We start from the raw sequence: 22,901 nt of genomic DNA, 5'->3' as shown, positions 1-22,901 counted from the left end.
TCCCAGCCAGCCACATTAAAAGTGGAGTCTTTCTACACTGACCCTGGGAGGGAAGACCCAGATTGCCCAAGGCCAAGGATGTTGGGCAGCCTCCTCTGTCCTCTCCCAAAGACCTAGCGAGTGATTTGGATTTCAGAGTACAGTGTTGGCCTTTGCCAAATTTGCAACAGCCATGGTTATTTATGCAATAGAGAATCCTCCAGTTCCTGTCTGGAGGAAGGTAGGAAGCTAGCTGCTTTATAATGAATCAGATCGTTGAGTCCATCTAGCTCAGTAATTGATTTGACAGCCACCCTTCAGGATTTCAGGCAGGGGACATTCCCAGCCCTACCTGGAGATGCCCTCGTGGATTGAACCAAGACTTGCAGCAAGGGTTTTGCGCTCGGATTCTCCTCACCTTGGACCAATTGCCAGCCAGCCACCGAGCTGGGCAGAGGACCTCTCGGTTGCAGGGGGCCGTGGCATCCGGCTTCGAGAGATGCTGGCACTTGCTGGCTGGCAGAGCCCGCTGCTCATCCAGCGCCACACTCTGGATGCAGAGGACGGTCCTCTTCGTCAGCCCAGTGTCCCCGCAAGTGGCAGAACACGCTTGCCACTCGCCAGCCCACCACCTGGAAGGGAGCGAGCAGGGGTTCAAGGGTTAGGCTAGGGAAAGAGCAATTAGACGTCCACTCTGGGAGCACGAACCATTGCAAGGGTTTGGAATAGATGACCCTTTGGATCTCTTCCAACTCTACAGTTCTATGATTCTAAGAGGCTCCTTTCACAGTTATTGGGGAATAGGATGCTTGGCTCGATGGGCCATTGACCTGATCCTTTTGTTCTTGTGTTTAGATGCAGGGGAGTTGAGCTGACCTGGCAGGGCATGGCTCCTCGCTGCAACTCTTCTGCTTGTCGTCCGGCCGGCTAAGAACGTTGCAATAGTGCTCCTCCACCATCCCAGCCACTTTCTCCATGCAGTGCACAACCTGCCTCTGGACCCCTGAGGAGAGAAGGAGGTGGGTATCAGGCACGCCCCATGCATGCACAGTGGCACATGCTGGCATGCCAAGAACCAAGGATCAGTGGGGTGTAGTGGTTAGAGTATTGGACCAGGACCTGGCAGACCAGGGTTCAAATCCCCACTCGGTCACGGCACTCGCTGGGTGACCTTGGGCCAGTCACTGCCTCTCAGCCTAGCCTACCTCACTGGGTTGTTGTGAGGATAAAATGGGGAGGCAGAGAACTATGTATGCAAGGTTTCAGGTTTGGTCCCCGTAATAAGGTAAAGGGTAAAGGGACCCCTGACTGTTAGGTCCAGTCGTGACCGACTCTGGGGGTTGCAGCGCTCATGTCGCTTTACTGGCCGAGGGAGCCAGCGTACAGCTTCCAGGTCATGTGGCCATCATGACTAAGCCACTTCTGGCGAACCAGAGCAACACATGGAAACACCGTTTACCTTCCCGCTTGGAGCGGTACCTATATATCTACTTGCACTTTGACGTGCTTTCGAACTGCTAGGTGGGCAGGAGCTGGGACCGAGCAATGGGAGCTCACCCCGTCGCGGGGATTCAAACCGCCGACCTTCCGATCGGCAAGCCCTAGGCCCCTAGGTCCCCGTAATGGACAGCTGCATATTCTTGCATTGCAGGGGGTTGGACTAGATGATCCTCAGGGTCCAACTCTATGATTCTATGATTAAGCTATAAAACTCTTGGCATGTGCTTCCCCATTTGAAGGTTGCTCATGAGGAAAAGTGGTTCTTGGACTGAAACAGCTGCACACCAACGGACAGCAGCGACCCTACAGGGTTTCAGGAGGGGCCATTCCTCAGCCCTACCTGGAGATATGACTGGGACCTTCTGCATGCAGGGCTGATGGTACAGCCACTTCCCCAGCTGGGTGTTAGAGTCCCACCACCACACACAATTGCTGCGTTGGGCAGCCAGCTGTAGCAAGGACCTTTCGGGAGCAGCACAGGGGTTAATGATTGCAGAAGACACTGCAGGTCTCTAAGCCCTGCACCTGTTACTAACAATTACCCCCCCCCCCAGCCCTGCAAGGTTAGGGAGGGGAAGCAGCAGGAGGCAGCCTAGGGAACTTGGAATGTTGTAATTAAGTCACCACGAGCACAGTTGGGGGGATGAGGTCAGCAAAGATCAGGTTGAAAACCGAGCATGCCAAGACACACACACACACACTCACACTCACTCACTCACTCACTCACACTGCATGGATGACCAGCTAACAAACAAGGACCCTCTTTGTCTGCCCCGCTTCTTTGTTAGGGCCTCTGCCAGCAGCTCCTGCATCCAACTCCCTATCTTTAAGCTATTCTAAGATGGGGTGGGGCTGTGGTCTCAAAACCAGGCATAAAAGCGCTTCACCGTGCAGGACAAAGAAAATCCGTTCCCTCAACCGAACCTTCGAAAGCAGCAGACTTAAATAATGCCCAAACCGCTCCATTTCAGAGGTTGATTTGTCCGCTTGTGACCTTGAGCCCAGAGCCGTTAACAAGAAAGAAATCTAAACTGTTGGTCCTGGCCTTAAGTTTATTTTAAAAACAAAAGCTGCAATTTATTCCTCTGTGTTTTTGTTTTTATGGCAATGCCTTCTTGCAATAATTGGTGCAACTGGTAACGAGACTCCCGCAGAGTCATTTTTCTGCTGGGCGGGCTCAGAGCCCTCCTCCATGTACAATGCCGCAGGTTGTCTGTGGGAACAATAGCCCTTTTCTGCCAGGAACAGTAGTGCCGATCTGAAGAGAGCTCTTGCAATTGGATGCATGGAACTCCACAGGGCTGGGAAAGAATCCTGGAAACTGATCTCCTGCCACGTGGGGTGAGCTGCCTGCAAGCCAAGACTCTGCAGCCAGCCTCAGAAATCAATCCTAGCAGCGGGAGAGGCCCACGGGTAATCCCACGGGAGAGAGAGACCTTTTCCTACGGATTTATTTGATTTGGTGTGTCCATGTTCCAACAGTACAGTTACATTGCCACCTCCCTCTTTCTTTTGCAGAGCTCAAAGGAGTGTGCACAATTTGACCTCACCATATGAGCTCAGATAGGCTGAGGATGCTACCAGACTGTCTTGTGTTTTCCAGCCGGTATTCAAGCACATATCAGAAAAGTTCATGCAATTAAAAGTGGATCCAAGTGTGCTCTGTCACCCCCATCACAAAAAACACCCCTTTCTAAAAATAAACAAAATATCATGATATGGATTTCAAACCGATTTGGGACAATTATCGATAGATCACCCAGCCCTACTTAGAAGAACAGAATTGTTGAGTTGGAAGGGGCCCTGAGGATCAACTAGTTCAACCCCCTGCAATTCAGGAATATGCATCTGCCCCATACAGGGATCAAACCTGCAACCTTGCCATTATCAGCACCATGCTTTAACCAACTGAGCTACCCAGGCTCTAGCTCTGGCTTCCTGGAATACCCTCTGCTCTGTTGCAATACAAGCATCAAGATTCAGGCAGAAGGTGTCCAGAGTTGAATTGTGATCATGGCTCTTTCCTGACTCCCCTTCCTTCTGTGATGCCACGCCATTCCTTCCTCCAGGAGAAAGAGAGGCGCCTGCCCACCACCCTCCCAGATGGCACAAGGGCTATTTCCAGACCTCTGGAGCTATTTTAGCACAACTGTTTGGACAAAACAGACAGTTTGCTGCCCGCTAACTGTGGCAGCTTTAGATAGGAAGCATCTGGGAGATGGCTCAGTGAAGGCTGCCTGCTTCCATTTGGGCCCCTTGGTCAGCAGCAGCACCTATGAGCAGGCCATCTGCTGAGGACTAGCCTCAGCTTCTGCACATCAGCAACAGCTGAGAGGTCAAAACACAAAACAGCTGCAAAAGCCTCTCCCTGCAGAAGCCAAAAGCAGGAGCACCAGGAGCTCTTTGTATGAAATTGCTACAACTGATGGAGCATTCATGGAGGAGAGGGCCATGATGGCTATGCTCTGCCTCCAAACTAGCTTTGCAAAAAAAGACTTCTGGGCTGCTTCCAGACTGTCATTATTTCGTGGGGGTAAGGGTGTTTCAACTGAATTACCAGCAAATTCAGGTTGCATAATTAAACTGTATTTGGCACTTTTGCAGGACAAACCCACTTCTCCAACCCTAAACCTAAGGGGGGGGAATTGGACAGTTTGCAGTAAGGAAAGGGATGAGAAAGTGCAACGGAAATTGTGGGGTAACATTTGCTTGAGGCGACATCATTTCATCTCCCTGCAAACAAATCAGAACGAACACTCAATAAACAGTTGATGTTGTTTACCTTCCCTGCAAACTTTGTGGGAAGGATGCTCAATAAACATGTCATCTGGAAGTGACCCTGACCTGCATCCTAGACAGGCTTATTGACAAATATGTCCCATGGATTTTAATAGGATTTCCTCCCCCAACTGAGTGCGCACAATATTGCATCTGATCCTTGGGTGACTGTGTGAATGTGCACCAGCTCTGGGCTTGGATCTTGCAAATAGACACCACCTTCCTCCTCCTTACACCCCAGCCAGCATTGTTGCCTCTGGAGAGCCTCCTTTGCCATTTGTAAAATGCATGGCATGGAGGAAGCGGATACATAAAAGTTGTTCTCCCAGTCCCATAGTGCCAGAACTTGTGGACATCCAATGAAACTGAACATTGAAAGATTTGGGACGGATAGCTGAAGAGGAGGCACGTGGGGGTTGGCGTAGCTCAGTGGGGCTGGAGCTGCTCCTGGCGTGCAGGCTGGACAGTCCCCACGGGGGGCCGGTCACAAGCCAGGATCTGATGTGCTTCTGGCAGCCTCAGTTTCTGGCAGGGAACCCAGAAGGCGCTTGGCTGGCAGACTTCCTCTCCCAACCCAGCAAATGAAGAAATCATCCGAGAGCTCCCCGCCTCTTTCAGCCCACGATTATGTCACCCGATTGCCTATCTGCCCCTTCTCCTTTCCCAGACCCAGGACCTGCTTAAAGGTTCCCTTTCATAGTCTGGCAATAACAATTCATAAGGCTAACAGGCCACAAACTATGTTTGGCGTCAATGTTTGCAGCACAGCAAGCACACCAGAGGCTTTGGGTGTATGGGGGAGACCCCGGACAGGATCCCTGATTGAAGTCTGCTGGCAGCAGACCAATCAACAGCCAATCAGATTCAGGGAAATTCATCCTGCCAATCAAGCCTAGAGGAAAATCCACTTTCACAATCCCAAATGCAGCCATATGTTTGTTAAGGGTGCTGGGAAGTACAGTGGTGCCTCGCTTAACGAATGCCCTGCTTAACGAAATTTCCGCTTAACGAAAGGATTTTTTGAGCGGAGGTTGCCTCGCCAGACGAATTCGTTTTATGAAAAATTCGTCTAGCGAATCACGGTTTTCCATAGGAATGCATTGAAATTCAATTAATGCGTTCCTATGGGGGGGGAAAAATTTCAAAAAAATTTCAATGCATTCCTATGGGATTCGCTAGATGAATTTTTCGTTATAAGAAAAGACCCGTGGAACGAATTAAATTCGTCTAGCGAGGCACCACTGTATAGCCCTAGGAGCATAGGAGCTCAGGAAGCTGCCTTATACTGATCACAGAATTGTAGAGTTGGAAGGGACTTCCAAGCATCATCTAGTCCTGGGGTAGCCAACCTTTTTATACCTACCACCCCACTAATGCATCTTTCTTGATGGTAAAATTTCCTTACCACCCACCAGTGCTCGATGGAAGAAGGATTCAGCTTGTGCTGTAGAACCCCCTACCGCCCACCCAGAATCCTGAAATGCCCACTAGTGGGTGGTAGGGACCAGGTTGACAACCTCTGGTCTAGTCCAACCCCATGCAATTCAGGAATCTAGCCGTCTGGATGAGAGTCCACCACTTTCCGAGGGAGCCTGCTCCACTGACAAACAGATCTTGCCATCTAGCTCACTTCTGTACCAACTAGCAGCAGTTTTCCAGCGTTTCAGGCACTCATCCCTCCCAGCCCTATCTGGAGATGTTGGAGATTGAGCCTGGGTCCTTCTGCATGCAAGGCAGCTGCTCTGCTACTGAGGGGTGTCTCTTCCCCTGTTTGTAGCTCTGTGAGGGGTAAACTGCCCTCCCCAGGATTCTTTGGGGGCAAACCATGTGCTTTAAATGTATAGTGTTTATGCAGTCAAATATAAATACATCATAAGGAACACACACACACACAGACCCAAACCACCGCCCCAAGTGCTGCTCTGGGCCTTGTCAAGGCGGTGTGACAGCATCTGTCAGAAAATCTGGAGCAGCGACACACTGCAGAGGAGTCCTGGAAGATGATCTGGTTTCAGCAAAAGGGACAGAGATGCCAAGAAAGAAAAGAAAAGAAAAGAAAAGAAAAGAAAAGAAAAGAAAAGAAAAGAAAAGAAAAGAAAAGAAAAGAAAAGAAAAGAAATATTTGGCAAGTGTAACTGTGCGTCAGGCCCTAGTGAGCTGGGAGAGCTGAAAGAAGAGAATCTGTGTCCTCCCAGGTGACATAATCTGCCCCCTCTGAAGACATCCAATTTGCTGCCTCTGAAGCTCAGGTTTCTGGGCTTTTGTGGAGCTGTGAAACCCATCTGCACAGGGCCTTCCAGGCAGCTGTGATCTATCACACTGAATTTCTCAGCAACAGACTGGAGGTGGGGTAGCAGGGTGAGGGATGGGGAGAATGCCTCCCCAAGAAATGTTTTGCCCGTAGGAGGTAAACGTGCAGTAATGAGCTCTGAGTTGGAAGGATCCGGCCCTGCCTTCACTGCAGTGCGTCCCTTCAAACCATGGGGCTGATGTTTTGCCACTTCTAGGAGAAGGAGAAGGAGAAGGAGAGGGAGAGGGAGAGGGAGAGGAGAAGGAGAAGGAGAAGGAGAAGGAGAAGGAGAAGAAGAAGGAGAAGGAGAAGGAGAAGGAGAAGGAGAAGAGGAGGAGTAGTAGTAGTTTGGATTTGATATCCTGCTTTATCACTACCCGAAGGAGTCTCAAAGTGGCTAACATTCTCCTTTCCCTTCCTCCTCCACAACAAACACTCTGTGAGGTGAGTGGGGCTGAGAGACTTCAGAGAAGTGTGACTAGCCCAAGGTCACCCAGCAGCTGCATGTGGAGGGGCGGAGACGCGAACCAGGTTCACCAGATTATGAGTCTACCGCTCTTAACCACTACACCACACTGGCTCCCAGTAGAAGCAGGCACACCATGTGTGGCAGGTTTGTAATTTATGGAGGAGGGCTATCAATGGCTACTAGCCATCATGGCTTTGCTCTGCCTCCACAGCTGGGGGCAGCAGTGCTTCTGGATACCAATCGCTGGAAACCACAAGAGGGTAGAGGGCTCTTGGGCTCGAATCCTGCTTGCGGGTTTCCCACAGGCATCTGGTTGTTCACTGTAAGAGCAGGATGCTGGACTAGATGGGATGCTGATCCGGGCTGTTCTTTTGTTCTTATGTAAGGGAGAGCCAAGTGCCATTGTAAACGTTTACCTGGAAAATACTGCCATCTGGACAACACTAGGAAATAGGGATATATGCATTTGCTTCAGAAGAACCTCATTCTGACCCCAAACCCCTCATGTCTGGATCAAGCAAACTGGAATAGTTATGAAATGTCTGATTTCGAATGCCGAGCCCTCCTATAACAATCCTGTCCACATATTGAGAAAACCAACGCAAACTTTAATCTGTTTTTAATCTATTGTTATTTTAACTTTTTTAAAGCTTTAAATTGCTGCCATTAATTTTTCTTAGCGATAGTAAACCACTTTGAGGTTTGTTGTAGCTTTACAATCAAGCAGTGTATAAATATTATGAAATAAATTAATCAAAAACCCTTTCCTTTTCCTTATTGCAAAAGGTCTGATCTTTGGGGGAACTGGGTGTGTTGCACAAGACCTCCCAAACCAACTGTAATTGCACAACCTGAATTAGCCACGACTGAATCCCACCCCAAAATAGTGGTCATTTGGAAGCATCCTAAGGAGAGAGTGAAGAAGCATCCTTAACTGTGCACTTGGTCCCCTCGTCTCATGCTTTAATCCAGTGTTTCTCAACCAGTGTGCCTCCAGATGTTTTGGGACTACAACTCCCATCATTCCTGACCACTGGTCTTGCTAGCTAGGGATGATGGGAGTTGTAGTCCCAAAACATCTGGAGGCACACTGGTTGAGAAACACTGCTTTAATCAAACGCTGCTGTAGAGGAGGACTCTTTCCCAGTTACCCCATTCACAACAAGAGGCGTGGACATCAAAGGACAAGGCAAAGCCTTCTGCTTTTCTGTTTTTCAAGCTGTCTGTTTCCAAAGAGGCCTTGACCAGCTGGCGGCAAGAGAAAGGAGCACATGCAGCTGCGCAAACAGAAACCCATGTCCTTATGCACCACTGTGCATGTATTGGCACACACATTTGCAGAGAGTCAAGCATCCTGGACAGGGTTTAAACACATCCAGCAGTGTTGCCTGCCTGATCGCTTTGATACATTTGCATTGAGAATTTATGCACTCCACAACAGCGCTTTCCTTATCCACAGGCTAGAGTGGGTGGCAGCGGCCTTTGCAAACGCCTTTCCTTGCCGGCGGAATAAATTCTCTTGCCTGCCTGCCCTTCCATCTTGCTCTCAGTTAGCTAGCACCTCAAGGCAGGGTGCTGCACCCCCCCAATTCAGGGATCTAACTGAAGTGGCCAAACATGAAATACATTTGGTACTTCCTACCCCAGCAGTCTAGACAAGCTGCACCCTCAAGCCAGCACTGCATGCCTCTAAGCAGGGGATTATGGACACCCTTAAGGGATAGCAAAATTTTCTGCTTCTTCATTAGTTAATGGTTGTTGTTTTTTTACCATACCAAGAAGCCTACAGAGCAGTGTCCTTAGTCCTTCTGCCACCATTCATTCATTCATTTCATTTGTTCAGTGCTCAATTTAAAAAAATGCCTCGAAATTACTTAAAGCATCATAAAATACAAAACAGCTAAAATCAGCTAAAATATTATTATTATTCTTAATAATAACAATTAATTGCATTTAATCAGCGCTCTATTCAAAAAATGCCTCAAAGCCACATAAAGCATCATAAAATACAAAAACAGCTAAAAGCAGTTAAATAATAATAATAATATTAATATTATTAATTACAAAATATACCAGACAAATATTTCCTAAAGTGCTCAATCAGCAATACTTTGAGAGAGACAAATCCTGCACCCCACTAAAACAAAGGCTCCACAAAAGAGAAGAGAATCTTACTAAGTTATGATCTGAAATGAACAACCAGAAGCCTTGGAAAAACAGGAATGTCTTAGCCTGGTAGCAAAAGGCTGACAATTATGATGCCTGGCATCTTTTCTTGGGGATAGCATGCCACTGTTGGGGAGCCACCACTGAAAAGGCCCCCCCTCTCTCTCCATCTCCCTCTGATGAGGTCTGAAGAGAAAGAGACTCTGGTGGTGACTGGGGGGCTCGGAAAAGGTTCACCTGCTTTTCTGGATTTCCCCCAACGCATGAAGTTTCTTGCTCTGGCTCCTAGGCCAGAACGTGACCACCACCACCCCCACCACTTCTCATCAAACACTGAACAGTGAGATAAAGGCAAAGAAAGAGGCAGGCATCCTTACCTGTGCCACAGGTGGCTGTGCATTTCGTCCAGGGTCCGTATTGCCAAAAGAATTCGGCTGGCGTGATCTCATTCTCGTTCTCAGGTTCCCTTTGAATGGTGTATTGATAGCGGACTCCTGGGTTCTTCTCCTGAAATAAGAGCTGAGAGGCAAGGAAGAAAATGTTATTAGGCAGCATCCAGTCAGACGATATAAAAAGCGTTTAATGAAATGTGGTCCAAGTACTGAGGAAGTCTGATGTCCTGCCAAGAGAAAGAGGGCCAGCAGGAAAAGACCTTGAGATGCCTGCAGCAACTGCAAACTTACTGAAAGTTTAGAAAGTGACCAGTGTTTGCTTTTCACTGGATCAAGTTTGTCAATTCTGTTGAACGAATTAAACAAAATACAGTGGTACCTCGGTTTATGAACACAATTGGTTCCGGAAGTCTGTTCATAAACTGAAGCGTTCATAAACTGAAGTGAACTTTCCCATTGAAAGTAATGGAAAGTGGATTAATCCATTCCAGATGGTCCGCAGAGTACTTAAACTGAAGCGTTCATAAACTGAAGTGAACTTTCCCATTAAAAGTAGTGGAAAGTGGATTAATCTGTTCCAGACGGGTCCACGGAGTACTCAACCTGAAGCGTACTTAACCCGAAGCATGGGTGTAATTGGTTCCGGAAGTCTGTTCATAAACTGAAGCGTTCATAAACTAAAGCGAACTTTCCCATTGAAAGTAATGGAAAGTGAATTAATCCGTTCCAGATGGGTCTGCGGCGTTCATAAACCGAAAATTCATAAACCGAGGTGTTCATAAACTGAGGTTCCACTGTAGTCTTATTTGGATTTTGGGGGGGTGGGGTAGGGAGGATAGGGAGTGCAATTAATTGCCATAGTTTTGAATTTTATTGTGCTATCTTGCTTAGTGTGCCGGGCAAACTGCTACTCTGAATAGTCCTTTTTACAGAGGAGAGGCACTGGGGTGAGTTTATGGAACTAAGAGGGCGGTGGCCCGAAACAAATTGGGAACCGCTGGGTTAGACTATGTCCCATTTTTGCAGAGCATTCATTCCAATTTGTTTATGGGGCAGTTACACAACAATGAGGATTCATCCTGATCTGCTTGCAGGGCGTCTGCAAAGTTTCATGTTCAATCATTCACTCATGCCACATGTTTCAGCACATGCCCTTGTCACTTACGTAATTGCAAAGTCTGTTGTTTGGGGTTTTTTAAGGTGGCTTTGTTGCCCTAGAGCAGGCATCCCCAAACTGTGGCCCTCCAGATGTTTTGGACTACAATTCCCATCCTCCCCGACCACTGGTCCTGTTAGCTAGGGATCATGGGAGTTGTAGGCCAAAACATCTGGAGGGCCGCAGTTTGGGAATGCCTGCCCTAGAGTGACATATTTAAGGCATTTAATCCACTGTAATGCCACACTGGTAAAGTTCTGGTGTGTGTGTGAACCCTTCTTGCAAAATACGGACAGTTTTCCTTCGTTTCCTCACTTTCTTCATCCGGGCCATTTAAATAGTCAAGTGTGTGTGTGTGTGTGTGTGTGTGTGTGTGTGTGTGTGTGTGTGTGATTTCAGCTCCACCCCCAGATATCGGCCGCAGCTTATCTTCAAACTTACTGTATTTGCAGGCTTATCTGCAAAGGCACACCTGCCATTGAAGGCTGTTTGGCTCACATCACCCCTGCGAACAGCAAGTCTGAGATAAGAGGCCCAAATCATTTCTCAGCATCCTTACAAGACTGGCTGAAGGGGGGTAACAGCCCTGAGATGTAAAACAGCTTCTCAGATGATGTTTCCAAACTGATTTCAGTTTGTTGTAGTGGTACGTGAATGCCCCAAGGCAGACTACCTGCAGGAGGGTTCAAGTATCAGTCCGTGCGGGCATACAGCTCTGGCAAAGGCATGCCAACTTAATTAAGGGCTTATCCACACTTATCTCTCGCTCTTTCCAGGCACAGGTCTCTGCTTAAAAGCTTCATGCCCAAGTGTATTTGGTTTTTGCCCCTGAGCTTCTCCTTCGATAACCCGCACTTCGGCGCTCAATTTGGGTTTTCTGAGGATTGTTCCATTGAGCTTTAAAGAGTGGGTTTTCACAGGGAAGGCTCCAGAGCCAAAGAACAAAAAGGAGTTTTAAAGCAAGGACTGTGGCCTGGAAAGATTGGAGGAAAGGTAAGTGTGAATAAGCCCACCCTCGAAGCTGCCATTGTTGCCAAAACTTTGTTGCTCTTGGAATGGACTTGGGCATTGGTCCAAGAGACTTCTCAGGGAATATTTTTTTAAATAACATTTTTTAAAAAGGTTTTTCAATTCTGTTACAAATCCCAGGGAATGTTCCAAGAGATTATATGCTATAAGTCATTCCAAGGCATTAGCGTGAACATAGAAACTAATAATCTTTAAAAAGTCGGGGAAAGCAGTTTAAGGCTCCCTCCAAAGTTGTTTTTCTCTTTAATAAACCATGGCATTAACATTCATCTAACCCCACTCTTTGAACTCTTTCCCTTCCAGCTGGCTGGCATGAGAACTTTATAACTTTGTACCACTGCCTGAACTTGCTTTCTTCCTCCTCCCTCCCAGTTTTTTTCCTTTTGTGTCGTACCTTTTATGTCAATAAGTCCGAGTGCAAGGAGTGGGCTTATCCACACTTAGGTTTCCTCTGTGCTTTCCAGGTGTGGCCTCCGCTTTAAAACTCCGTGTCCAAGTGCCCCCCTTTTTCCTTCTTGAAAACACAATTGGAGCAAGCGTCAACCCATGGTAAACATGAACTGACGTTTGCTGCGATTTAGCTTTAAAGAGCACGTTTTGGGGGACAGCTCAGACACAGAGATTTAAAGCGCAGACATGTGCCTTGAAAAAGAAGGGCCAAAGGTAAGCGCCAGCATACCTTCTTGATATTTGTAAGCCTCTCTGCAAGCTTTATCTTGTCTGAAAAGAGAAATTTGCAAACGTATGCAGAAATCGGAGGAAGGCTGGAAAAATTAGAAACAGAGAAATGAAATGGACAGGTTTGGCCACATTGAACAAGGGGGTGCCCTGGGTTTTCTGAGGACCAGCCAAGAAATTCTGATGAAAGTGTAAGAGTGTGTGTGTGTGTGTGTGTGTGTGTGTGTGTGTGAGAGAGAGAGAGAGAGAGAGAGAGAGAGAGAGAGAGAGAGAGAGAGAGAGAGAGAATTGAGCTTCGTTTGCTTCGGAGCTCTTTCCATCAAGGTTTAAAAAACACTCCCGATGATATACAACTGAGTGATGGGGGGGAAATGGGAAGATGGTTTTCTGGTAGAATATTGCTCTCCAACCAGTCCTTTGGCTTATTAATATTCTACAGCCTTAAATATGTCTGTGGGAAGGGAGGGGTATTATTTTGCTGTTTTAATTATTTACTTTTGTTTTTATCTTGTATTTTCTTCTGAAATCTTAAGATGAAAGGTAGCATAATAATAATAATAATAATAATAATAATAATAATAATAATAATAATAATGCTGCCTCCACAGTTGAAAGCAGCAATGCTTCTGAATGCCAGTTGCTGGAAACCACAGGAGGGGAGAGGGCTGTTGTGCTCAGGAATCTGGCTGGATGTTCTTTGATTGATTGATTGATTGACTTTATTTCCCACCTTTTCCTCCAAGGAACTGAAGGTCGTGTACATGGTTCTTCTCCCCCATTTTATCCTCACAACAACCCTGTGAGGTAGGTTCGGTTGAGAGAAGGCAATGACTGGACCAATGGTCACCCAGGGAGCTTCATGGCCGAGTGGGGATTCGAACCCAACACGCTAAGCACAATAGCTCTTAAGCAAAGAACAAAAGTTATTATTGGAACACAAAATTAATAACCTGCCAGGGCAGTGGCAAAAAAGCCCCCCACCCAAGCCTGGCATGCGTCCCCCATCCAACAAGGTGGTGTGATTTGGGAAGAGGAGAGCTCCCTGCCTGCCTGCCTGGTGGGTCTCAAAGCCAGCTCCTTTGTTTCAGAATTCACAAGCAGCTGGAGGAAGACAAGTAGGGGTCAAAAAAGGAAAAAGAATTCCTTTCCTTGTCAAGCTGGAAGGGGAAGAGAATGTTAAAGTAAACACCTCCTTGCAAGAGGGAGAGAAAAAGAATTAGCCCTGAGAAATCTATTTAACTCCTAAAGAGCTCTCCTGGGAAGTCTGGCTGCTCCAAAGGAAAGGCTTCCCTGGCAGCCAGGAAGACACCCACCAGACTTCCATGCAGAAAAAAAATTGGCGATGAACTGTCCATACAGGGAGGGCAGGATCCTGTACCACTGACAGGAGGGGGCCTATGGTGGTCTCCGCATTCATAGCAGCCTCTGGAAAGGTCAGAGGCCCTTGGTGGTGCCTCTGCTCCTGCCCCCTCGGCAAACCAGGCCAATGAACCAGATGAGGGTGATGGGAGTGACAGTTCAAGACATCTGGAGGAATGCAGCAACAGATTTCAATTTCAGCTGGGCAAGAGAGAGGCCAGGTCCACCCACGGAAGTCAGCAAAGGCTTCCCAGATCAGCAGGAACCTCCCGAATGCCAGACGCTGCCATTTCCAAAGTAACTCCGAGAGGACTGCTTTGCTCAGAACTTCGCACAGCAGCTTTGCAGAACAGAAGCGGCAAGAAGCATGGCTGGCGGGGGGCAGGGGCAGACAAAGCCTGTGAAGATGGAGGCTATGAAGCAATAGCCAGTTTATTTACATGCTACGTTTCCCAGAAATCCGTAGTGCTCAAAGCAGCTAACAGAAAAGAGACAAACACAGTTTCCGAAATGACAAAGTCCTCGTTCGCAGGCCATTTCAGGGAAACTGAAATATGGTTTAAAACTGAACCCTGGTGGTGCACATGGCAGCAATTGTGGTCGTGTGGCTTCTCCCTCCCTCCTGGCGCAAACACGCTGTTGTGAGCCAAGCCATAGTTTGTTCTTGACATAGTGCTAGTGCACTCTGCATGTTCATGGTTAAACCACAGTTGAACTATAGCTTAAAATGACACGCAAGCAAGGCTAAAGAGCCTCATGCCACCTTAAAGTCTGACAAATCACAGAATTGTAGTGTTGGAAGGGACCCCAAGGGTCATCTAGTCCAACCCTCGGCAATGCAGGAATCACAGCTAAAGAATGCCTGACAGGTGGCCATCCAACCTCTCTTTAAAAACCTCCAATGAAGGAGAGGCCAACACCATCAAACGGCTCTTAGCATCAAAAGGTTCTGCCTAATATTTAGTTGGAATCTCCTTCCTTGTAACTTGAAGCCCTTGGTTTGGTTCCTCCACACTGGAGCAGCAGAAAACAAGCTTGCTCAATCTTCCATGCGACAGCCCTTCAGATATTCATAGATGGCTATCACATCCCCTCTCAGTCACCTCTCCTTCAGCCTAAACATACCCAACTCCCTCCCCTGTTTCTCATAAGGCTTGGTTTCTAGACCCTTGATCATCTTGGTCACTGTGATTCCTGCATTGCAGGGGGTCAGACTAGATGACCGTCTGTGTCCCTCTGCAATTCTGTGAGAGCACAAATACCATACCGTTACCTACAAGAGTTTGGGAGTCAATTTCAATCAACTCTTTGTTGGCAGCAAAACAACCTTCCACTCCAGCTTGAGCTGGGAGGGGCTGTTTAAACACAAGCCAGGGATGAGCAGATTCCAGGACATGGAATCACCAAGGGCTGAAAATATGTTTATGACCTCGGCAGCCTCACAGCTGCAGTCGGAGAGTGAAGTCTCAACAAGTGCTGCTTTCTCTCGTGCCAAAAAGCAGGGCTTTAGGAAGCCGCACCTGTTGAATTTCTGCTTCACATATCTTAATTAAGTCTGCCCAACTCTGCAGCAGTGAGTCCATGAGAGTGGCAGAGACTCGACCCAGAACTCACAGGTTCAAAGCCCAGCACTTGAACCCTCTGCAAGTACCTGAATCCACACTGGTTCCTCTGTGGGGCCTGGAGACGTGAGGTTCTCCCAATTCCCAGTTCTCTCGTAGGTGAAGGTGGTCCCGGCCACCTTGTAATCGCCGTTCCATTGGATGGTCCAGCCGCCATTCAGGAAGTACTTCTCTGGATCTTCGCTTCTCAAGGCCAGGAAATTCTCTGCTTCCGCCACCTCCTCGATTTGGATCTCTCGTGCACCAGCTGGGATGAGCCCAACATCAACGTAGCCTGTTCAGGGGGATCAAACTCCTCATCAGTTGCAGGTTAACAGGACAAAAAGTAATCCTTTCTGTAAAGTGGAGTCAAAGTCCCTTTTTCTGAATGTCACCATAGTCCCCTCTTGAATGTCCACACCCTTTCCCAGAATGCCTGTCATTCTACTGTCAAAGGAAATGGCCACTGGGAGACCCAGCGCATGACTTTACCAAGGAATATTTTTTAGTGGACGGGGAAAAAGGAGGAGGGATGTTTCTGAACAGAGCACATGAATGGGACAGAGGAAATCCTCCAACATTTGCCAAAGGAAAGCAGGTGATGTGAACACAACATTCATGGATAATGGAAAAACCTCAAAGAAGCGAGGGACCTCTGTGAGGTCTAGCCTCCTGCACAAAACATTTTGGAAGGTTGCATTTCAAAGCTCCCCCACTGCCCCAATCCATATTATTTGCACCTCTAGCTTCCATCAAGTGCACCTTTATATCCTTGTCACAGTGCATCTAATTCCACAAATGCCAGGTGTTATGTATTCAGTGGTCTGTGTTTGCCTGAGCTTCAGTCTGGACCAAGGATTCTGAGCCCCTGTGTTCTGATTCGATACATGATATCCAATCACAGAACATTTCAGGATTTGGGCCTCTGCCATTGGCCCTTAAACTCTGAGTCCTGATTCGCAGCTTGGAAGTTTAGACAGCCAATCACGTTGGGAGTGGGAGTGGTCTAGGCCTTCAGAAATGTATATAAGCAGTTGCTTTGCCCCTGTTGTCCAGTTCTGTTAGTTCAATAAAGGTTCTTGCTGTTATTAATGTGTATTGCCTCATGGGAACCCACCTATACTTCAGTAGGCATCCATTTATGTTCTGATCCATGTTCATTCATTGCAGGCGGCCCCATTTCCATTTCTATCCTCTGACATCCCACCTTATTCCCAACCGGGCCCCCAAATCTGGCGGAAACACCCTCACCCAGCCCATCGCTCTCCTCAAAGGTCTTCTTGACGGTCTCGCAGGTTGAACCATCCCCGCGGCATACGCCACATCGATCCTCCACGGCGTAGGAGTCAATCTCATAGTCACAACCGACGTTCTGAAAGGCATCAGGGAAGGGCGATGGGTTAGCCATGCCCCTGGCACTTCCAGAGCAACTGATGGGAGCCGTAGTCCAAAAACCTAGGGGGTGCTTGGGTGGGGGTCAATTGGATCTTCACAATGGCTGACTTCCGAGGCGAAAATCCAGGCTTGCTCTCTGGAAGTCAGGGCAGAAGCTCAAGGGCACATGCATTTATTACACAGCCACGGGAATTGCAGTGTGCAGGATATACATGTATAAAGAGATCATAAGTAAATACATAAATTCTAATAGGCTGCAGGGAGGAGAGGAAAGAGGCCAGCAGCCACTTTAGAATAGGCTCGAGCACTGCCCCGACTTGCGGGGAGACCCTCTCCACCCCCCACTTTTGTCCCTGCCTGCTCCTCTCTGAGAAGCCGGAAGAGGCAAAGTATGGATTGCTCCACATCCCCATTCACCTGCCATCACTTGGAGGGTTGAGAATCCTTCTCTGGCGCACCAGCCTCTCTGGTCACTTAATCCGCTGGAGTCAGCGACAGGCTATTTATTTTAAAACTCTCCAGGGGGACCTTCCTTTATCAGGGAGAGAAGTTGCCAGGCTAGGTTTGGCAGGGGAACTCTGGATTTGTTCCTTTCCTCCGGAAACCTTAGGCATCATCAGAGTTTGCAAGAAATTCCACGCTTACTGTTTCCATGGTCTCTTTCCACACACAGGGATCCTGCCTACGAGGGCAGTTTTGGCCACAATACAGAATTTAAAGTGGCTGGGTTCTAGATTGCACCAGTGTTCATAATATAATAATAATAAAATTTAATATTCATAACCCCCCCAAAAAAATCTGGCTGGGTTTCCCCAGCCACTCTGGGTGGCTTCCAACAAAACACCAAAATACAACAATCCATTAAACGTTAAAAGCTTCCCTTAAAAGGGCTGCCTTCAGATGTCTCCTAAAAGTCTGGTAGTTGTTTTTCTCTTTGACATCTAATTGTTCTAACTGGCATCTAATTGTTTCATTAGGGCGAGCCGTTTCTGAGCTCTGGGTGCAGTACTGTGCCTAAGATTTCAGATTAAAACTGCAGAGTGGTCGGAAAGGAGGACTTTTTCTGCCTCCCCACTTCCAGCTCCTCTCTGAAGATTGGAGAAGAGATCCTCATAAGAATATTAGGGGGGTGGGCAAGGGAAGGACTAGACCAGCCATCCCCAAACTTCAGCCCTCCAGATGTTTTGGACTACAATTCCCATCTTTCCCGACCACTGGTCCTGTTAGCTAGGGATCGTGGGAGTTGTAGGCCAAAACATCTGGAGGGCCGCAGTTTGGGGATGCCTGGACTAGACCATGTGAAAAATGAACATCATATTTTAGCTGCAATTCATTCATTTTCAGCTTTGTATTCTTGTTATAAAAAAGGCGTGCCTAGACATTACGTTGTTGTGCCCATAATCTAGGTTTAAGGTGTCATTCAGCTCCTAGCTTTCCTATCTCACTGGATTGCACCACCACCTTGGATTGCAGGGTTGTGTCTCTGAAGGCTCTCTCACCTGACTCACCATGCCCTGCATGTAGAATGTTAGCACTTCAATACACTAGTTTACTACATGCAGGGATCTTCTTACAAGGCGAGGGCTAGTCTATATACTCTCTCTCTCTCTCCTCCATCCAGGGAGTCACACTTCCCCAAACTTCTGCCTACCTTACAGATCCCATTAATGCACATGTCTCGGCTCGAGTTTCCTTCGTGACACGGGGTCCCGTCAATGACAGCGTCGCGGAGCTTTTCTGCAAAGTACTCGTTCTCCGGGCGACAGTGAAGTTCGCAAGGGTTAACTGCGGATGTCAGAGAGAAAAGTCCAGACGCTTGACTGCCTCTCCTCTCCTCTCCTCAAGCCGTGTGGCCAAGGAACAGCTTGCCAGCATTAGGTATTCAATACATGTTACACATTGTTGGTCCCATGCAGAGATGCGGCGGGCACCCTCACTTTTAATTTTGAAAGGTTTTTTTTTAATATATACTGACCAGCCTGTACAGCTGGTTAAAATGGCCATTGATTAGCTAGTCAGCTTAGTGAATGTTTTGTACTGCTTCTCATTTTAAAATATTTTAATATTGCTGTACACTGCCCTGATATCTTACAAAAGGGTCATATATAAATAATCTATCTATATAAAAATGTAGGCATTGCGTGCGCAGAGGTCACAGCCTTTCTCTGTAACCGCTGAACTGTAATGTAACAAATTTGGCCACAACGTTCCATGCCCATCAGTGAAAAAGCAAACCTTTCATACCTAAAATAACGATTAAACACAAAAAAGTGGCGCCCAAATTAGACGTCACCAGCAGAAGCTCTGAAGACTCCAGCAGCATCCAATAGAAAGGCAGATCGCCCACTGCTGCCTCGAAAGCTGCGCCACCAGATGACATCACAAAATTCCACAGCAACCAACTGAAAACAGGCCTTTTGCAGCAACAAGGCCCAACATTGCCAAGTGGAGGTAGGGGCTTGCCGGGGGGGTGGGATGGGGGGCCAAAAAGGGGGCAGGGATAGGTAATTGGTCAGAACAGGGTGGGGGGGGAGACACGGGGATGAAACCTGCCCTCTCCACAGTATATTGCCTTGGCTTTGCAGACTAGGCTGAGTGGATTTAGGGGCTTGCCTGGGTGGGGGATGGGGGGGCCGAATAGGCCACAGCATAGAATCAACTGAATATGGGCCTTTTATAGGGCCGTGCTTTTGGGTAGAATAAATACTATTTCACATAACACACGTGGGTAGGGGAGTCAAGTTTGGGACAGGGCAAAATTTTACAAAACACACGCATTGGGGGAATGATTGTGTGCAAAATGAACGGGTCACAGGGATAACCGGGGGGAGGGGGGTTGGACGGAGGAGAGGAGGGAAATCACAGGGGTAAGTGGGGGGGGGGGGTTAGGGGGAGGAGAGAGGGGAAATCACAGGGATAAGCCGGGGGGGGGGGGGAAGAGGGGGCATAATAGGTCATGGATCAGGACATAGTTGGGGGATTCACAGGGATGAGGGGGCAATCACAGGGATAAGCCAGGGGGGGTGAGTGGAGGAGTGGGGGAATCACAGGGATACGTCATGGATTGGCACAGGGTAGGGGAAATCACACAAATAACCCACAGCAACGCATGGCAGGGCCAGCTAGTTCTTCTATAAATAAACACACATTTATCTGAGCTAAGGCAGGCGCTGACTGATGAGATCTTGGCACCTCCTTGAGACTTTCTTGTCCACACAAGCATTTCCTGGCAGTATGGATTTTTATTTATTACATTTCACACCCCACTTCTCTCCTCCAAGGAGATTACGGAGGCGTCCATGGTTCCACCCCTTCTCATTTAATTCCCACAACAACCCTGTGAGGTAGGTTAGGCTGAGAGGCAGTGATTGGCCCAAGGTCACCAGTCAGTTTCTTGGCCGAGTGGGGATTTGATCCCAAGTCTCTCAGGTCCTAGTCACCCCCCACCCTCTCTCTCTCTCTCACACACAACCATGTATATAATCTTACTGAGGTTATAAATAGATTAATGTGTGTGGTTTTTGTCTTCTTTGAACTGCCCTGCTATTGCTGGGAGGAACGGCAGCATGGTGCAGTGGTTAGAGTACTGAAACAGGAATTGGGAGACCATGGTTCAAATCCCCTCGCTGCTAGGAAGCTCAATGGGTGACCGTGGGCTGGAAACTTCCTGTCTGCCTAACCTACCTCACAGAATTGTTGTGGGGATTGAAAGGGGGGGGGCAACCGTATAGGCCACCTTGAGCTCCTTGGAGGAAAAGTGGAATACAACAAATAAATGTTTTAAATAACCGCAGGAGTAATCGTATAAATTCAGCAGTGGTCCGAGTCCTGGACTGGGGCCTAGGAGACCAGGATTCGTATCTGCCATGAATCTAACAGGTGGCCTTGGGCCAGTTGCTACCTCCCTCAGCCTGGTCTATCTGCCAGGGTAGCTGTGCGAGTAAAATGCAGAAAACCATGTATTCCGCATTTTGGAGGAAAGGTGGAATACTAATACATGCATATATGCAGAAATACATCTTTGCTGTTTTGCTGGGGAGAGAGATAGAGAGAGGTGGACTCACTGTTATTCTGGAGGGGGGTCCATTTGTACAGTTTCCCCTTGTAGGCTCTGCCGTTGAAGCGGCTGCATTGGAGTTGGCGGAAAGAGGGTCCGTCGGAGGGGCAGGACTTGGTGTTGCAAACCCTGAAGCGCTTCCTCTCCCCCAGGCAATACTTCCCACCATACTTTGGCCTGAGGTTGGGACAGAAAGACAGACACATACCCACCTTAGGAAGAACTTTCTGACCACAACAGCTGTTTGACAGCGGAACATAATACCTTGGAAAGTGGGGGGCTCTCCTTCAATGGAGGTTCTTAAGCAGAGGTTGGATGGCCATCTGCTCGGGAGAAAGGGAACCGCAGTTCTCCTTCTCTCCTTCTCCTTATGCTAGAACTCATGGACATCCAAGTAAGCTGAATGCTGGAAGTTTCAGGCCAGATTAAAGAAAAGTCCTTGACGCAGCACACATAGGCGCAGCCAGGGGGCAGGGGAGGCAGCTGCCCCCCCCATCAAGTCAATAAATAAAAATACTTAACTGAAAGTAGAAATAATCAGAATATTTGAAATTGAAATGCTCGCTGAGGTCATTTGGATGATGTCGTTAATTTTTAATTTTAATTTTAAAATGTAACTTCCTTGTTTTCAAATGACTGAAGATTTCGACAGGTTTTTTCCCCAGAGCACTTGGGCTCAAAAGAAAGTAATTTAAAACAACAGTTGTTGAGACATTTCATTCCGAATCTGCTAGACAGAGACAAACAGAGGATGAGGACAGGTGGACACACACCCCGGCCCGGGCAACATAAATCTTGGCTACACCTGTGGTGCACCTATGGAACTCCCCCCCACTGGAGGCAGTGATGGCCACCAATTTGGGTGGCTTTCAAAGAGCATTAGACAAATTCAGGGGCAGGATGCTGGACTGGAAGAGCCACTGGCCTGATCCAGCCAATGCTCTTCTCAGGTTCTCATATGCCCCCCTTGCTCGCCCCTGCTGCGAGCAGAACGGTCGGTCACTTACGTGGGGCTGTTGCATTGCCTCTCAGCGTTCTGCACGCCTGCCCCGCAAGTCCGGGAACAAGTCGCCCAGGAACTCCAGGCCGCCCAGCCTCCATTGATGGACTCAGGTCGGTATCCCATGTGGACACATTCCCCATTGAAGCACCACTGTGGAGGAAGGGGAGGAGGAGGAGTACATCAGATGAGGCTGGCTTGCACATCCAGGCTCAGGCAAAGCCTTCTTCCAATCTGGACCCATCCAGATGTTTTGGACTACATCTCCAAACTCATCTACATCTCCAACTCATCTACAGTTGTTAAACTGTAGCAGAATTTTAATACCTTAGCAATCATATAAATAGACGTGTGTGTGTATGTGTATGTGTATGTGTATGTATATGTATATGTATATATGAGAAAGATTCTGGGCTTCATGTTTGGGGAGTTATTTTAGAAAACCCACAGGCAATATCTGAAAATGCAAGCCTGAAGCAGGCAGTATGATCATTTTCCCTCGAATGGTCTTCCTAATTAAGTACAACGTTTTATCCGCAAACCAGCAGAGCATGACTTACAAATTCTCTTTAACTCGTGACAGCTTTAAAAGAGGGGAAATTATGTCCTAAAAGCCTCACAACCAGAACAAATAGCATGATCCGAACCTCGAAGCTAATAGTAGAATAAAACCATTATTGTAGCCTAGAGAGCACTTTTTACGAGGTGACTCATAAACCAAATTAATAAAATAGATGTAATAAACATTATGTCCAAATGAAAGGTTGTAGAGCAGTGAGTGAGCTCTCAAGTTTGCAAAACTCTTCGTCAGGCTGGAAGCTTTTTTTAAAATAAAAAGAAGAAGAAGAAGAGGGGGTTGCGGAGAAAAGGAATTTGTGGATTTTGTAAAAGCAACCTCTCAGCCTGCAATTTGGGATAGTTTTAAGGCAGAATTGGGAGAGGGCCATGACAGATTTAATGAAGGCAGCCTGTGGCTGGTGTGTGAACATCTCAGGTTGCACCCAAGGCCAGCGGGAGGAAGAAACTTGAGATGCCTTCCTTTAAAAAAATGA

The 22,901-nt window shown here is 47.7% G+C and overlaps 1 protein-coding gene across 3 annotated transcripts in view; it reads right to left on the bottom strand.

Annotated features, from left to right (window-relative positions):
* Positions 1 to 22,901, bottom strand: part of ADAMTS7 (ADAM metallopeptidase with thrombospondin type 1 motif 7) — a 63,213-nt gene that overhangs the window by 23,818 nt on the left and 16,494 nt on the right. For all 3 annotated transcript variants that reach the window (XM_060282968.1, XM_060282969.1, XM_060282970.1), the window contains 8 exons: positions 21,857 to 22,002; positions 20,857 to 21,026; positions 18,444 to 18,577; positions 16,649 to 16,769; positions 15,448 to 15,692; positions 9,560 to 9,701; positions 856 to 982; positions 398 to 611 (listed from right to left, as the gene is read on the bottom strand). In XM_060282968.1, coding sequence (XP_060138951.1) covers positions 398 to 611; positions 856 to 982; positions 9,560 to 9,701; positions 15,448 to 15,692; positions 16,649 to 16,769; positions 18,444 to 18,577; positions 20,857 to 21,026; positions 21,857 to 22,002 — 1,299 coding nt within the window. The remainder of the gene's footprint in view (positions 1 to 397; positions 612 to 855; positions 983 to 9,559; positions 9,702 to 15,447; positions 15,693 to 16,648; positions 16,770 to 18,443; positions 18,578 to 20,856; positions 21,027 to 21,856; positions 22,003 to 22,901) is intronic.

This window comes from Zootoca vivipara, chromosome 14 (assembly GCF_963506605.1).
Source record: "Zootoca vivipara chromosome 14, rZooViv1.1, whole genome shotgun sequence".
NCBI lineage: Eukaryota > Metazoa > Chordata > Lepidosauria > Squamata > Lacertidae > Zootoca > Zootoca vivipara.
This window is presented reverse-complemented; position numbering and strand designations above follow the sequence as displayed.